The sequence below is a fragment of the Bombina bombina genome, chromosome 2 (assembly GCF_027579735.1).
Source record: "Bombina bombina isolate aBomBom1 chromosome 2, aBomBom1.pri, whole genome shotgun sequence".
NCBI lineage: Eukaryota > Metazoa > Chordata > Amphibia > Anura > Bombinatoridae > Bombina > Bombina bombina.
Genome location: NC_069500.1, coordinates 470,173,269 through 470,191,868, shown reverse-complemented (window position 1 = coordinate 470,191,868; position 18,600 = coordinate 470,173,269). Strand labels below are relative to the sequence as shown.

Below are 18,600 nucleotides of genomic sequence, written 5' to 3'. Positions count from 1 at the left end.
TTAAAAGCCACCAATGCTCTACTGAAGAGACCGACATGGACTACGGCTGCATCCCAGGACAAAGCAGAACAAGCTTGCACTGCTGAAAAATAACAAAATCTTGCTTGAAGAATCTTCTTTCAAACACCTAAACTTTACCACCTCCTTGCTCTTAACGTAGGCAAAGAGAATGACTGGGGTTGGAGGGAAGGGATGTGATATTTAACAGCTTTGCTGTGGTGCTCTTTGCCGCCTCCTGCTGGACAGGAGTGATATTCCCAATAGTAATTAGATGATCCGTGGACTCACTGTGTCATTAGAAAGAAATGACTATATTTTGTTTGTTTTTTGAAAGAAAGCACAATCATTAAGCTATTAATGGTGTAACGTTGTCTACTGGAGCCCTTTGTTCTCCCCCACTACAAGAAGAGACATCTTGACAGCAGTTTGTCTTTTAAAAAGCCAGTTTATTGCACAACTTGAAGTTGGGATAAAAAGTAAATAAAATTCACAGATAAGGTATACATAAAGTTTACAAATAGCATGATTTAAAAGTAACATAAATATGGGCTTTAAATTGCATTTTATATTCCTATACAATAAAAAGTTACATGTTTATAAAGAGTGGTTTAAAAGATTTCTCACTTTAAATGAAAATTAGTTCTGGGCTTTTTGATCATTTTTAAGTTAAATAAAAATAAAATAGAGAAATCCCAATAAAAAAACAACCCAGTTATTTAGTTTTAAAAGTTCAGAGGGCCAAGCTTAGACAGGACAAAACAAAGTAACGCTTAAAGGGACAGTGTACATTTTCTCCCCTTTCAGTGTGTTCCAAATGATCAATTTACTTGCTAGAGTGTATTAAATTGTGCACAAAGTTCCTTTACCTTTATTTTGTCAGTTGGAATAGCTGATTTAGCCTGTTGAATCCACTAATTATACTCAATATTGTAATAATTAACTATTGGTTTATGGAAAAACTTTGTAAAAAGAGCCAGCAGAAGAAATTACATTACCAGTGTGGGGGTGGGAGTGACATGTACTACAATATTTATTTTCAATTGTTCTTTCTATTTATTGAGCTTAGGTATACAGAGAGAAGATACAATTAATAATTTCTATAAGATAAGGAGAGGTCTGATGTATCTTGAAGTTCAGTACATTTTAATGGGTTTTAGTTTTAAAGAGCAAAAACTTTTTTTGTATCCATATAACCCTAAAGAAACAATTTCTTACACATTTTATAATCTGCAACTGGTATAAAAAGTATTTGGAAACACATTAAGGGGAAACCAATGTCTCAGTACCCTGTCCCTTTAATCCCTTGGCTACCAGCAAGGTTTGCAGAGCATTGTGTAGCAATGTGTTACAGCCCTCTCTGGCAACTTAGAGGTTAAAGGTAGTATAAGATTGTTCTTGTTTGGCACTAGAGGTTTAAAGATGCAAGTACAAAATATAATTATATTAAAACAAGTGTACTGAAGAGAGAAAAACACTGCCAATTATACTGTAATAGTATGATCCGCACAAATGGTATTTGATAGTACTGCTGGAACATTTATATTTATGTAATAAACGGACATTAAACACCTGTCACTGATTTGTAAAATTGAGCTTTGTCCCATGCTCCTAGAGAAAGGCAAAAAAGCACCCTGTAACCTGCAAATGCTGAAAATCAAACATTTAAAAACAAAATGTTACAGACTTTGCTTTTTGACTTGTTACTGTGGGCAAGGCACAATTTTTATATTAAGGGATATTAAACCTCTCTTGATTTTAAATGTATATAATGCATTACCCTTTTAATATAGTTCTGTTCTATGAACAGGGACAAAGAACACATTCCACCAAATCTGCTGGTAGCACAAAACTCTACAACTAGTGGAACAACCAACATTGTCCCTCAACATTTATCTCAGAAACAAACCAGGCACAAACATAGCATAAAAAGTTTTATGTGGGCAGAACGCTGATATTACTGGATACACAAATCTGTTTCTCTCCCGTTCATCTGTTATATAGCAGAACTGCTTGGTTGCCACCAAACCACCCAATGTGAAGGTACTTTGAAGGCTGCAGCAAAACTACTGAAAAAAAACTACTTACTCCAAAAGTGGTAGAACCCAAACTGAAACCCACTGAAGGGGGGATGAGTGTAAAGACTACAGGAAGGTGTCACCTTTTTTAAGAGGACACACAAACACATTTACATAGAAATTAGACTATAAAAAAAAGCTTTAATATAGGGCAATACTACTAAATATGTCTAAATTTAGTTGTCTTCCATGGTACAGTTTGAGTTTCTAAAGCCTGAACTGCAAATTAATAGGAGTAAATTAGAAAGTTGCTTAAAATTGCATGTTCTATCTGAATCATGACAGAACAAATTTGAGTTTAGTATCCCTTTAAGTTGGTTATGACTGTTATAAATAGGGAAAATCATATAGTTAGAGATAATGACTTATGAGCATTATTAAATAGTGCAAAAAACAGTGGGGGGAAAACACTTCATAAAAGTCCAATTCAATTTTCAAAATGTAACTGGATTATGCAGTCGAGACTAAAAGCACCTTAAAGAATAACTAATAAATGAATTATAAGTGTGTGCTACGTTGTAATATAAAGAGCAGTCTTCCTTATAGACCTACAAAGTATCCTACATGAAGAACCTCCCTTCTGTCTGACAGTGGTTCTACCAATCTGCTGCTATATATTTAATTGCACATAGCAGAGCATATATAAGGTGACATTGTTATTTTATGCCCCAGTACTCCACAGAAAATGTTGCTAGACGAGTGGCTTTATAAAGTAGCATGGTAGGGGCAGTGTAATACTTTCTAATTAGGGATGCACCGAAATGAAAATTCTGGACCGAAACCGATACCGAAAATTCAGGATGCCCCTGGCCGAAACAAAATGTTTTTTTTTCTTTTTCAACTACAGTGTGTGTGTGTGTGTAGCTGAGAGAGCTTGTAGGCGTGAAAGCTCCAACAAATGGGCGTGGTCACTTGTACCGTAGGGCGTAATCTGCATTGAAACTGGTGGAGCTCTACAAGGGAGAGCGTGGTTATAGCCAGACAACAATACGAGGTGGACATGTGTTTTGTTTTTGGGTGTAGTTATCAGTGCGATAGGCTTGGCTGCACCTGATCGTCTCTCATCGCATCTCCGCCTAGTTCCTGGTTTGGGTCTCACACTGACCCATCAGATTATATGTCCGGAGTCCCAAATGGAGTCTGCCTGTCACCTATCACCAGGACCACTGGACTTAGCTACGACCTTACGTGGTTATAGAAACTTACTGTGCTTTTTTGTATACACTGTCTGGTGGGTGCTAATTTGTACCAACTGTGTGCGAGCTTGGGGCTTATGCATATATAGTGTGCACGCATATTTGCCTCAGGCGAATAGAATGTCTACGCACAAGAGGCTGATGTATGAGCACTGAATATAAGGCTTATAATATTCACTGTGTGTGATAATATCAAGTGTTTATAAACATGTTACTTATCCTCCTTTGAATACTGTATTCAGAACTTTGGTTTCCTTCTAAAAAAAAAAAAAGGGCACTGCTGGTTTCAAATATCATCATGTTATGGTACTTATGTGTGTGCTCTGTGTATAATGCCAGTGCTGTGCTGCTCACCTTATGCTAAGGATAGGCATGTAACCCAATAGAACAGGATGTTATGGTACTTATGTGTGTGCTCTGTGTATAATGCCAGTGCTGTGCTGCTCACCTTATGCTAAGGATAGGCATGTAACCCAATAGAACAGGATGTTATGGTACTTATGTGTGTGCTCTGTGTACCATACCAGTGCTGTGCTGCTCACCTTATGCTAAGGATAGGCATGTAACCCAATAGAACAGGATATCATGGTACTTATGTGTGTGCTCTGTGTACCATACCAGTGCTGTGCTGCTCACCTTATGCTAAGGATAGGCATGTAACCCAATAGAACAGGATATCATGGTACTTATGTGTGTGCTCTGTGTACCATACCAGTGCTGTGCTGCTCACCTTATGCTAAGGATAGGCATGTAACCCAATAGAACAGGATATCATGGTACTTATGTGTGTGCTCTGTGTACCATACCAGTGCTGTGCTGCTCACCTTATGCTAAGGATAGGCATGTAACCCAATAGAACAGGATATCATGGTACTTATGTGTGTGCTCTGTGTACCATACCAGTGCTGTGCTGCTCACCTTATGCTAAGGATAGGCATGTAACCCAATAGAACAGGATATCATGGTACTTATGTGTGTGCTCTGTGTATAATGCCAGTGCTGTGCTGCTCACCTTATGCTAAGGATAGGCATGTAACCCAATAGAACAGGATATCATGGTACTTATGTGTGTGCTCTGTGTACCATACCAGTGCTGTGCTGCTCACCTTATGCTAAGGATAGGCATGTAACCCAATAGAACAGGATATCATGGTACTTATGTGTGTGCTCTGTGTACCATACCAGTGCTGTGCTGCTCACCTTATGCTAAGGATAGGCATGTAACCCAATAGAACAGGATATCATGGTACTTATGTGTGTGCTCTGTGTATAATGCCAGTGCTGTGCTGCTCACCTTATGCTAAGGATAGGCATGTAACCCAATAGAACAGGATATCATGGTACTTATGTGTGTGCTCTGTGTACCATACCAGTGCTGTGCTGCTCACCTTATGCTAAGGATAGGCATGTAACCCAATAGAACAGGATATCATGGTACTTATGTGTGTGCTCTGTGTACCATACCAGTGCTGTGCTGCTCACCTTATGCTAAGGATAGGCATGTAACCCAATAGAACAGGATATCATGGTACTTATGTGTGTGCTCTGTGTACCATACCAGTGCTGTGCTGCTCACCTTATGCTAAGGATAGGCATGTAACCCAATAGAACAGGATATCATGGTACTTATGTGTGTGCTCTGTGTACCATACCAGTGCTGTGCTGCTCACCTTATGCTAAGGATAGGCATGTAACCCAATAGAACAGGATATCATGGTACTTATGTGTGTGCTCTGTGTACCATACCAGTGCTGTGCTGCTCACCTTATGCTAAGGATAGGCATGTAACCCAATAGAACAGGATATCATGGTACTTATGTGTGTGCTCTGTGTATAATGCCAGTGCTGTGCTGCTCACCTTATGCTAAGGATAGGCATGTAACCCAATAGAACAGGATATCATGGTACTTATGTGTGTGCTCTGTGTATAATGCCAGTGCTGTGCTGCTCACCTTATGCTAAGGATAGGCATGTAACCCAATAGAACAGGATATCATGGTACTTATGTGTGTGCTCTGTGTATAATGCCAGTGCTGTGCTGCTCACCTTATGCTAAGGATAGGCATGTAACCCAATAGAACAGGGGAGGGCTGTACATTTTTAGCCATTTTGGTCCTCTTTGGGCCGAAATTGGAGTTGCACATTTTCGGCGGCCCAACTTTTGGTGCATCGCTAGTATTATTCTTTATTTAGTTCTGTGTAACAGAATCAGATTTAACCTTTTTTTTTTTTTTTTTTTTTTTTACCAATTATCAAAATAAAGTATAGTCCTAGAAAAGTATTATCATATGCAAAACAGTAAGTCAAGTAATGAACTCAAACAGCAGCTCTAGGCTGGCATCAAATTTGAAATATGCTACACAATAATTTTACCGAAAATAAAAGGCATAAAAACCGAAATAACAAAAATGCAATTTTCGGCCGAAACTTTCTGTGCATCCCTATTTCTAATATTATTACATTTTCTGCCATCTAAAGCACAAATGAATTGTCTGATTTAACAAATGTATTTAATTATAATTTGAGCAATAAACGTTGAAGAAATTGTATTACTTCACTTTATCTTAAAGGGATATGAAATAAAAGTGTTTTTTTTGTTTGTTTTTTTAAGAGCAAACCATTACATTTTTTTTTTCCAATTTACTTCTATGATCAAATTGGCTTTGTTTCCATGACATTCTGTGTTGAAGAGATACCTAGGTAGGCATCTGGAGAACTACATGGCAGGAAATAGTGCTGCCCTCTAGTGCTCATGCAAATAGATAACATTCTTGCAAAACTGCTGCCATTTTGTGCTCCAGAAATGGTCCGGTGTTCTAAAAGAAGTTGTATACCATAGGAATGTGTGCACCACGTCACTTCCGGTGACGTGTAATCAGCTGTTGGAGGGATGTGGCGCTCACTGCGCATGCGCAAGAGGCCCAACCTCCTCTAAACAGCTGTTTGAGGCGACTTATTTGAGAACGGGTCGAGGAATTCTATGGTACGTGCCGCGCATGCGCACATGGCCCTACTCTTCACTCATCTCATCAGACAAGGCACTAGCGGCACACTGGACCCTATTGGTTGTACAGCCACTGACTTCATGGACACACGGACCAATCAGATAATGCAGTAACGCTTTTTTACTATTTATTATCTGATTGGTCCGTAGTCCGTTTGATTTGCCCACCTCCATTCAATTTCCAAATTGTTCCATCGTATGCTGCCGACTTGCCTTATGGCGGTTACAGGGGGTGCTGATGGGGCTTACATAAGTTACACAGGGGGTGCTTATGGGGGTTACAGTGGGTGCTGATGGGGATTATGTAGGTTACAGAGGGGGTAACCTACATAAGCCCCATCAGCACCCCCTGTAACCCTCATAAGCACACACCCCCCCGGCAAGTCGGCAGCGAGCGATGGAACAATTTGGAAATTGAATGGAAGTGGGCAAATCAAACGGACTACGGACCGATCAGATAACAAACAATAGGGTCCAGTGTGCCGCTAGTGCCTTGTCTGATGAGATGAGTGAAGAGTAGGGCCTTGTGCGCATGCGTGGCATGGCCCATAGAATTCCTCGACCCGTTCTCAAATGTCGCCTTAAACAGCTGTTTGGAGGAGGTTGGGCCTCTTGCGCATGCGCAGCGAGTGCCAAAAACCTCCAGCAGCTGATTCACGTCACCTGGAAGTGAAGTAGGTCGCGCATTCCTATGCGGTATACAACTTCTTTTAGAACACCGGCTTCTAAGCATTACGTCCCTGCTTTTCAACAAAAGATCTCAAGAGAAATTTTTTTTTTTGATTATAAAAGTCAATTAGAAAGTTTTTTAAAATCGCATTCTCTTTCTGAATAGTTACAAAAATAATAATTTGGGTTTCATATCTCTCTAATACTAGCTAATTATTTTAGCCGGGTGGTGTACCCAATAAAAAGAACTCTGTATATAACCATGCCTGCCTGCTATGATGAAAAAACAAAACAAAAAAAACAACCTACGTGTACTGTTACTTTAAGAAGGGGTTAAGAAAAAACAGTAAAAGCACTGGGGATCACTTACTCAACTTCACATGATAGATTGTATAATGAAAGAGAATGCTGCATTAGAATTTTTAGGGGACTATGTAATCTATTTTGTTACCTGTACTGGTACATAAAATAATGAGATAACAATATTTAAGCATGCCTTAAAGGGACATTATAGTGTAAAACATTTTCGGAAATCTAAAAAAAACACAAAAAAAAACTTTGTTTTTTAAAACCATGTGATTCCCGGTGTCTCAGAATATAGCAGTAAGAGCAGTGTATAAGCAATACATCCAGTGCATGTAGTGAGCGAGTGCTGGTGATATCACAGGGAAGTCTGCTGGCTTTACTACACATGGAAGTAAAGTGCAGCTCTTACTTCTGTATACACAAATGACTGACATCTAAACCAGTGGTTTTCAATTCTAGTCCTAGGGCACAGTAACAGACCAGATTATCAGGATATCTGAACTTGAGGACAGATGAAATAATCATCTTTGCAGTAACAATAGTTATTAACTCGCTCTCATACAACATAATCCTGAGCATCTGGCCTGTTAGTGTGCCCTTAGGACTGGAATTGGTAAACACTGATCTTTACTCTGCCTGGGAAAAGAGAGGGGATATTTAATATAACACCCATGCTGTGTTATTGCTGTTTAAAGGGACACTGAACCCAAATTTGTTCTTTCGTGATTCAGATAGAGCATGCAATTTTAAGCAACTTTCTAATTTACTCCTATTATTAAATTTTCTTCATTCTCTTGGTATGTAAGTTTAGATGCCGGCCCATTTTTGGTGAACGACCTGGGTTGTTCTTGCTGATTGGGGGATAAATTCACCCACCAATAAACAAGTGCTGTCCATGTCCTTAAAGGGACACTGTAACCAAAATTTTTCTTTTGTGATTCAGATTGAGCATGAAATTTTAAGAAACTTTTTAATTTACTCCTATTATCAAATTTTCTTCATTCTCTTGGTATCTTTATTTGAAATGCAAGAATGTACGTTTAGATGCCGGCCCATTTTTGGTGAACAACCTGGGTTGTCCTTGCTGATTGGTGGATAAATTCATCCACCAATAAAAAAGTGCTGTCCAGAGTACTGAAACCAAAAAAAAGCTTAGATGCCTTCTGTTTCAAATAATGATAGCAAGAGAACGAAGAAAAATTTAAAATAGGAGTAAATTAGAAAGTTTCTTAAAATTTCATGCTCAATCTGAATCACGAAAGAAAATTTTTGGTTACAGTGTCCCTTTAACAAAACATTGTTTGGCTCCTTAGCTTAGATGCCTTCTTTTTCAAATAAAGATAGCAAGAGAACAAAGAAAAATTAATAGGAGTAAATTAGAAAGTTGCTTAAAATTGCATGCTCAATCTGAATCACGAAAGAAATATTGCGTTCAGTGTCCCTTTAAGTATTAAAGTCTTCCTCAAGTAGATAGAATTGCTCTCTGAGCGTATATGTTAAATAATGATGAAAACGAAAAACAACAAGAACCGGGTGGTAAATACAACAGGAAAGGAACTTTCAATAAATGTTGTCCGTGATTATTGAAATACTAAATACAGTATAAAAAGTGGGAACATTACATTCAAATAGCTTTTACATTTGTTTTTTCCATACCTTAATATCCCAGTGCAAATTAAAAATACAAGGTATATATTGACATAATCTTTTTCTTCCACTTCTTACAGCACTGCCTTACCAAACAGCACACCAGTAACCACAAACTTCATGTTCTAACTTAAAAAAATATCCAGAGAGGTAAATAATACTGAAAAGCAACAAATTAAGCACATAAATAATACACACATTTAGGTTTTGGTATGTAAATACACAGATGCTGAGAATGATAATACTGTGTTCAAATCTACTGCAGAAAACGTCCGGGAAAAATCCAGTGAGTTCAGTAAGAATGAGACTGTTATATTAAATGCACAATACAATCACACACCCAAATTAAGGACTTGTTTCCTTAGGTTTTAAAACTGTGTCATGATTTAAAAAAAAAAAAAATCCAGAAAGTTTATTTAACGGTTGTCAAGAACACGAGAGAAGCACAGACCATTGGCACAATACCTGCTTATAACAAGCATACACATTTGTATACACTGGCTTAAAGACCAGGTTTACAAGATAAGGCAGTGGGGTTAAATTAAAAGTCCAGAGCACCTAAAATAAAACATGCACAAACATAATACTGATTATATATTATTTTAAGATGATCCTGTCACTTTACATTATGTATAAAAAAGGAACAAAGTGATTTGCTTCTAATCCTAGGACAAACAAAAGGACGCCTGCTCATCAGTCAGTTGGTATTTTCTTTGGTTGTTATGGTGACCAGTTGCTTGGCAGCCTTAGCAATATCGTAAGCACACTGGATAACTTGTTGCGTCACTAGCTGGATGTCGGTGGTAGGACTGGATTCTACTAGGAGAGTTTTTTTACACTCTGATTGCAGCCGATAAGCACTGGATGTAAGAAGCCGTAGAGATGTCCTTACCATGTCTGATTTGGGTTTCTAGCAAAGCAAAGAGACAATGCAGCTCTTTAGTTAACCAGTAGACATAACACACATAAAATACATTGTAAAAATACTTTCCTATCAAGGGAATAATGAGAAAAGGTATTTAGAAAGAGTTTAAAGGGGCAGTAAAGTCAAAATTAAACACTTTCATCATTCAAACTGAGCAAGCAATTAACAACTTTTTAATTTACTTAAATGGTCAATTTTGCTTAATTTTCTTAGTATCCTTTGATGATGAGCATGCCTAGGTAGGCTCAGGAGCGGCAATGCACTGCTGGGACCTAGCTGGTAATTGGTGCTGCAGACATATGCCTCTTGTCATTTGCTCACCAGATTAGTTCAGCTAACTCCCAGTAGTGCATCGCTGCTACTGAGCTTCTACAAGGGATACCAAGAGAACAAAGCAAATTTGAAAATAGAAGTAAACTGGAAAGTTGTTTAAAATGACTTTATCTAAATCATGAAGTTTTAAAGGGACATGAAACCCAAAAAATTTCTTTCATGATTCAGATAGACTGCGATTTCTTTCATGTAATTGGCAAGAGTCCATGAGCTAGTGACGTATGGGATATACATTCCTACCAGGAGGGGCAAAGTTTCCCAAACCTCAAAATGCCTATAAATACACCCCCCACCACACCCACAATTCAGTTTTACAAACTTTGCCTCCTATGGAGGTGGTGAAGTAAGTTTGTGCTAGATTTCTACATTGATATGCGCTTCTCAGCATGCTGAAGCCCGGTTCCTCTCAGAGTGCAGTGAATGACAGAGGGATGTGAAGGGAGTATTACCTATTGAATGCAATGGTCATCCTAACGGGGATCTATTTCATAGGTTCTCTGTTATCGGTCGTAGAGATTCATCTCTTACCTCCCTTTTCAGATCGACGATATACTCTTATATACCATTACCTCTACTGATTCTCGTTTCAGTACTGGTTTGGCTATCTGCTTTATGTAGATGAGTGTCTTTTGGTAAGTATATTTCCTTTTATTTATGACACTCTCAGCTATGGTTTGGCACTTTATATGTAAAGTTCTAAATATATGTTTTGAACTTACATTTGCCATGATTCAGGTTAATCAGTATATTTCCTTCTTACAGACTGTCAGTTTCATTTTGTGAAATGCATAAAAAAAAATATATATATATATTTTTCTTACCTGAAAATTTTTCAAATTGACTCTCTTTTCTAAATTGCGGGCTGTTAGGCTAGCAGGAGCGCAAAATGCTATAATTTAATTGCGTAATTTTTGGCGCGAGAATTACGTTTGTTGACGTAATTTCGTCATTTCCGGCGTCTTAGTTGGCGCAGAGAGTTTTCACATAGTTGCGTCATCTATGACGCTCGTGTTTGTTGCAGATGTTCTTGGCGCCAAAAAATAATTTTGTCAGTTGTGGGCGACATATTTGGCGCCAGATTTTTGACATTATTTAAGTCCTTATTTCATTTTGCTTCTGGTTTCCAGAGGCTTATTCTGTCTGCATTTTTTCCCATTCCTGAAATTGTCATAAGGAAATTGATAATTTTGCTTTGTATGTTGTTTTTTCTATTACATATTGCAAGGTGTCTCAAACTGACCCTGTTTCAGAATCTACTACTGGAATCCTGCAGCCTGATGTCGGTTCTACCAAAGCTAAGTGCATTTGTTGTAAACTTGTGGTAACTGTTCCTCCGGCTGTAGTTTGTGTTAGTTGTCATGATAAACTTTCAAAAGCAGACAATATTTCCATTAGTAGTAATCCACTACCTGTTGTTGTTCCTTCAACATCTAATGTTCAGGATATTCCTGTTAATGTGAGATAATTTGTTTCTAATTCTATTCAGAAGGCTCTGTCTGTTATACCACCTTCTAATAAACGTAAAAGGTCTTTTAAAACTTCTCATAAATTCGATGAATTTTTAACTGACCGACAGCATTCTGATTTATTTATCTCTGATGAGGATCTATCTGGTTCAGAAGATTCTGCCTCAGATATTGACACTGACAAATCTTCATACTTATTTAAAATGGAGTACATTCGTTCCTTATTAAAGGAGGTGTTGATTGCAATAGATATGGAGGAGACTAGTCCTGTTGATATTAAAACCAGTAAACGTTTAAATTCGGTTTTTAAACCTCATGTAGTTATTCCAGAGGTTTTTCTAGTTCCTGATGCTATTTCAGATGTAATTTCTAGGGAATGGAATAGACTGGGTACTTCATTTACTCCTTCTTCAAGGTTTAAGAAACTGTATCCTTTGCCGACTGATAGATTGGAGTTTTGGGAAAAGATCCCCAAAGTTGATGGGGCCATCTCTACTCTTGCAAAGCGTACTACTATTCCTACGGCAGATAGTACTTCTTTTAAAGATCCTTTAGATAGGAAGCTTGAATCTTATCCAAGGAAGGCTTATTTATGTTCAGGTCATCTTCTTAGGACTGCTATTTCTTTGGCTGATGTTGCTGCTGCTTCAACATTTTGGTTGGAAACTTTAGCGCAACAAGTACCAGATCATAATGTGTATAGCATTGTTAAGCTAATTCAACATGCTAATAATTTCATTTGTGATGCCATTTTTGATATCATTAGAATTGATGTCAGATATATGTCTTTAGCTATTTTAGCTAGAAGAGCTTTATGGCTTAAATCTTGGAATGCTGATATGACTTCTAAATCAACGTTGCTATCTCTTTCTTTCCAAGGTAATAAATTATTTGGTTCTCAGTTGGATTCTATTATTTCAACTGTCACTGAGTGGAAGGGAGCTTTTTTGCCTCAGGATAAAAAATCTAAGGGTAAATTTAGGGCTGCTAACCGTTTTCGTTCCTTTCATCAGAATAAGGAACAGAAACCTGACCCTTCCCATAAAGGAACGGTTTCCAATTGGAAGCCTTCTCCAGTCTGGAATAATTCCAAGCCATTTAAAAAATCAAAATCAGCCCCCAAGTCCGCATGAAGGGGGCAGACTAAGATTTTACAAGGATGTTTGGAACAATTCAATCCAAAATCATTGGATTCAGAACATTGTTTCTCAAGGGTACAGAATAGGTTTCAAAGTAAGACCACCTGTGAGAAGTTTCTTTCTCTCACGCATTCCAGTGAACCCAGTAAAGGCTCAGGCTTTCCTGAAGTGTGTTTCAGACCTGGAGTTATCTGGGGTAATTGTGCCAGTTCCCTTTCAGGAACGGGGTCTGGGGTTTAATTCAAATCTGTTCATTGTTCCAAAGAAGGAGAATTCTTTCAGACCAGTTCTGGATCTAAAAATTATGAATTGTTATGTAAGAATACCAACATTCAAGATGGTGACTATAAGGACTATTCTGCCTTTTGTTCAGCAAGGGCATTATATGTCCACAAAAGACTTACAGGATGCATATCTTCATATTCCGATTCATCCAGATCATTATCAGTTCCTGAGATTCTCTTTTCTAGACAAGCATTACCAATTTGTTGCTCTTCCTTTTGGCCTTGCAACAGCTCCAAGGATCTTTTCAAAGGATCTCGGTGCCCTTCTCTCTGTAATCAGAGAGCGGAGTATTGCGGTGTTTCCTTATTTGGACGATATCTTGGTACTTGCTCAGTCTTTACATTCTGCAGAATCTCACACGAATCAAAGACATGGTTGGAGGATCAATTTACGAAAAAGTTCCTTGATTCCTCAGACAAGGGTAACCTTTTTAGGATTCCAAATAGATTCAGTATCCATGACTTTGTCTCTAACAGACAAAAGACGTCTGAAATTGGTTTCAGCTTGTCGGAACCTTCAGTTTCAATCATTCCCTTAAGTAGCTATGTGCATGGAGGTTTTAGGTCTCATGACTGCAGCATCGGACGCGATCCTCTTTGCTCGTTTTCACATGAGACCTCTTCAGCTTTGTATGCTGAGCCAATGGTGCAGGGATTATACAAAGATATCACAATTAATATCCTTAAATCCCAATGTTCGACTATCTCTGACTTGGTGGCTAGATCACCATTGTTTAGTTCAAGGGGCCTCTTTTGTTCGTCCAACCTGGACTGTGATCACAACAGATGCAAGTCTTTCAGGTTGGGGAGCTGTCTGGGGATCTCTGACAGCGCAGGAGGTTTGGAAATCTCAAGAGGCGAGATTACCAATCAATATTTTGGAACTCCGTGCGATTCTCAGAGCGCTTCAGTTTTGGCCTCTTCTAAAGAGAGAACCGTTTATTTGTTTTCAGACAGACAATGTCACAACTGTGGCGTATGTCAATCATCAAGGTGGGACTCACAGTCCTCAAGCTATGAAAGAAGTATCTCGGATACTTGCATGGGCGGAATCCAGCTCCTGTGTAATCACTGCGGTCCATATCCCAGGTGTAGACAATTGGGAAGCGGATTATCTCAGCTGCCAGACTTTACATCCGGGAGAGTGGTCTCTTCACCCAGATGTGTTTTTTCAGATTGTTCAGATGTGGGGGCTTCCAGAAATAGATCTGATGGCTTCTCATCTAAACAGGAAACTTCCCAGGTATCTGTCCAGGTCCAGGGATCCTCAGGCGGAAGCAGTGGATGCGTTGACACTTCCTTGGAGTTATCAACCTGCTTATATCTTTCCGCCTCTAGTTCTTCTTCCAAGAGTGATTTCCAAAATCATAATGGAGCATTCATTTGTACTGCTGGTGGCTCCAGCATGGCCACACAGGTTTTGGTTTGCGGATCTTGTTCGGATGTCCAGTTGCCAACCTTGGCCACTTCCGTTAAGGCCAGACCTTCTTCTCAAGGCCCATTTTTCCATCAGGATCTCAAATCATTAAATTTGAAGGTATGGAGATTGAACACTTAGTGCTTAGTCTTAGAGGTTTCTCTGACTCAGTGATTAATACTATGTTTCAGGCTCGCAAATCTGTGTCTAGAAATATTTATTACCGAGTTTGGAAGACTTACATTACATGGTGTTCTTCTCATAAATTCTCTTGGCATTCTTTTAGAATTCCTAGAATTTTACAGTTTCTTCAGGATGGTTTGGATAAGGGTTTGTCTGCAAGTTTCTTGAAGGGACAAATCTCTGCTCTTTCTGTTCTGTTCCACAGAAAAGTTGCTAATCTTCCTGATATTCATTGTTTTGTACAGGCTTTGGTTCGTATCAAGCCTGTCATTAAGTCAATCTCTCCTCCTTGGAGTCTTAATTTGGTTTTGAGGGCTTTACAGGCTCCTCCGTTTGAGCGTATGCATTCAAGTTTCTGAATTATCTGCTCTTTCTTGTGAGTCTCCTTTTCTGATTTTTCATCAGGATAAGGAGGTTTTGCGGACTTCATTTAAATTTTTACCTAAAGTTGTGAATTCTAACAACATTAGTAGAGAAATTGTTGTCCATTTGTTGTGTCCTAAACCTAAAAAATCTCTGGAGAGATCTTTACATTCTTTGGATGTGGTAAGAGCTTTGAAATATTATGTTGAAGCTACTAAAGATTTCAGGAAGACTTCTAGTCTATTTGTTATCTTTTCTGGTTCTAGGAAAGGTCAGAAGGCTTCTGCCATTTCTTTGGCATCTTGGTTAAAGCTTTTGATTCATCATGCTTATTTAGAGTCAGGTAAATCCCCGCCTCAGAGGATTACGGCTCATTCTGCTAGGTCAGTTTCTACTTCCTGGGCTTTTAATGAAGCTTCTGTTGATCAGATATGCAAAGCAGCAACTTGGTCTTCTTTGCATACTTTTACTAAATTCTACCATTTTGATGTTTTCTCTTCTTCAGAAGCAGTTTTTGGTAGAAAAGTACTTCAGGCAGCTGTTTCAGTTTGATTCTTCTGCTTATAATTTGTTTTTTTTATTCTAAACATTAAAACTTTTGTTTTGGGTTGTGGATTCATTTTTCAGCGGAATTGGCTGTCTTTATTTTTATCCCTCCCTCTCTAGTGACTCTTGCGTTCCACATCTTGGGTATTTGCTATCCCATACGTCACTAGCTCATGGACTCTTGCCAATTACATGAAAGAAAACATAATTTATGTAAGAATTTACCTGATCAATTCATTTCTTTCATATTGGCAAGAGTCCATGAGTCCCACCCTCTTTATGGTGGTTATGATTTTTTTGTATAAAGCACAATTATTTCAATTCCTTGTTGATGCTTTCGCTCCTTTCTTATCACCCCACTTCTTGGCTGTTCGTTAAACTGAATTGTGGGTGTGGTGGGGGGTGTATTTATAGGCATTTTGAGGTTTGGGAAACTTTGCCCCTCCTGGTAGGAATGTATATCCCATACGTCACTAGCTCATGAACTCTTGCCAATATGAAAGAAATGAATTTATCAGGTAAATTCTTACATAAATTATGTTTTTAACAACTTTCTAATTAAATTCTATTATATGTTTTTTCTTTGTTCTCTTGGTATCTTTTGCTGAAAAGCAGGGATTTAAAGCTTAGGAGCTGGCCCATTTCTGGAGCACTATATGGCAGCAGTTCTGCAACAATGTTATCCATTTGCAAGAGCACTAGATGGCAGCACTATTTCCTGCCATATAGTGTGCGAGATACCTCCCTAGGTATCTATTCAACACAGAATATTATGGGAACGAAGCAAATTTTATAAAAGTAGTAAATTGGAAACTTTTTGAAAATGATTTGCTCTGTCTCAATCACAAAATAAATATTTTGGGCTTCTTATGCCTTTAACCCCTTAACGACCAAGGACGTGCAGGGTACGTCCTCAAAAAAAAGTCAGTTAACGACCAAGGACGTACCCCGCACGTCCTCGGTCTGGAAAGCAGCTGGAAGCGATCCTGCTCGCTTCCAGCTGCTTTCCGGTTATTGCAGTGATGCCTCGATATCGAGACATCCTGCAATAACCATTTTTAGCCATCCGATGCAGAGAGAGACACTCTGTGGCACTCTCTGCACCGGACATTGATGGCTATATTCGTTGGTGGGTGGGAACCGGTGTGAGAGGCGGGTGGCGGCCATCAATGGCCCTGGTGATCTGGAGGGGGGCGGGAATGGCCGGGGGCTCGCACAGACGTGCGCGCGTGCACGGGAGGGCGGGGGCGGGCGCGTGCATGGGAGGTCGAGTGTGGGTGGGAACCACTACACTACAGAAAAATATATATTAAAAGTGTGAAAAAGTGGGGGATATAAGTGTAAAAAAAATACATCAGTCAGGGGGTGGGGAAGCTACACTACAGAAAAACCACAAAATTTTTTTTTGCAAACTGGGTACTGGCAGACAGCTGCCAGTACCCAAGATGGCCCCCAATAAGGCAGAGTGGGAGGGTTAGACAGCTGTTTTGGGGGATCAGGGAGGTTGGGGGCTAAGGGGGATCCTACACAGTAGCATATGTAAATATGCTAAAACATTTTATTTATTTAATAAAAAAAAAAACCTTTTATTTTAGTACTGGCAGACTTTCTGCCAGTACTTAAGATGGCGGGGACAATTGTGGGGTGGGGGAGGGAAGGGAGCTGTTTGGGAGGGATCAGGGGGTGGGATGTGTCAGGTGGGAGGCTGGTATCTACACTAAAGCTAAAATTAACCCTGCAAGCTCCCTACAAACTACCTAATTAACCCCTTCACTGCTAGCCATAATACACGTGTGATGCGCAGCAGCATTTAGCGGCCTTCTAATTACCAAAAAGCAACGCCAACGTCATATATGTCTGCTATTTATTTACAAAGGGGATCCCAGAGAAGCATTTACAACCATTTGTGCCATAATTCCACAAGCTGTTTGTAAATACTTTCAGTGAGAAACCTAAAATTGTGAAAAATTTAGCGTTTTCTTAATTTGATCGCATTTGGCAGTGAAATGGTGGCATGAAATATACCAAAATGGGCCTAGATCAATACTTGGGGTTGTCTACTACACTACACTAAAGCTAAAATTAACCCTAGAAGTTCCCTACATGCTCCCTAATTAACCCCTTCACTGCTGGGCATAATACACGTGTGGTGCGCAGGGGCATTTATCAGCCTTCTAACTACCAAAAAGCAAAGCCAAAGCCATATATGTCTGCTATTTATGAACAAAGGGGATCCCAGAGAAGCATTTACAACCATTTATGCTATAATTGCATAAGTTGTTTGTAAATAATTTCAGTGAGAAACCTAAAGTTTGTGAAAAACTTTGTGAAAAAGTGAACAATTTTTTTTATTTGATCGCATTTGGCGGTGAAATGGTGGCATGAAATATACCAAAATGGGCCTAGATCAATACTTTGGGATGTCTTCTAAAAAATATATATATACATGTCAATGGATATTCAGGGATTCCTGAAAGATATTAGTGTTCCAATGTAACTAGCGCTAATTTTGAAAAAAAGTTGTTTGGAAATAGCAAAGTGCTACTTCTATGTATGGCCCTATAACTTGCAAAAAAAGCAAAGAACATGTAAACATTGGGTATTTCTAAACTCGGGACAAAATTTAGAAACTATTTAGCATATGTTTTTTTTGGTGGTTGTAGATGTGTAACAGATTTTGGGGGGTCAAAGTTAGAAAAAGTGTGTTTTTTACATTTTTTTCCTCATATTTTATATTTTTTTTATAGTAAATTATAAGATATGATGAAAATAATGGTATCTTTAGAAAGTCCATTTAATGGCGAGAAAAACTGTATATAATATATGTGGGTACAGTAAATGAGTAAGAGGAAAATTACAAACACCGCAAAAATGTAAAAATAGCCTTGGTCCCAAACGGACAGAAAATGGAAAAGTGCTGTGGTCATTAATGGGTTAATTTTAACTTGACTGTCCCTTTAAATTTCACTACTGAGAAATAATGCATACAATTTAATGTAACAAATAAATAATATATTTTGCAGCAAGGAAACTTTTATTCACATCCT

The 18,600-nt window shown here is 38.7% G+C and overlaps 1 protein-coding gene and 1 long non-coding RNA gene across 8 annotated transcripts in view; both read right to left on the bottom strand.

Moving 5' to 3' along the window:
• Window positions 1-425: 425 nt before the first annotated feature.
• LOC128649063 (uncharacterized) lies at window positions 426-6,712 on the bottom strand. The gene is made up of 2 exons (XR_008400647.1): window positions 3,814-6,712; window positions 426-3,719 (listed from the first exon to the last, which is right to left on the bottom strand). It is a non-coding gene; the product is annotated as an uncharacterized LOC128649063 (long non-coding RNA).
• A 2,096-nt stretch (window positions 6,713-8,808) lies between these two features.
• The window catches only part of GIT2 (GIT ArfGAP 2), a 460,714-nt gene continuing 450,922 nt past the window's right edge, over window positions 8,809-18,600 (bottom strand). For 6 of the 7 annotated variants that reach the window (XM_053702096.1, XM_053702097.1, XM_053702103.1 and 3 more), the window contains one exon: window positions 8,809-9,807. In XM_053702096.1, the coding sequence (XP_053558071.1) occupies window positions 9,595-9,807 (213 nt within the window). In that variant the 3' untranslated portion in view covers window positions 8,809-9,594. The remainder of the gene's footprint in view (window positions 9,808-18,600) is intronic. The other variant, XM_053702100.1, reaches the window with a different exon arrangement.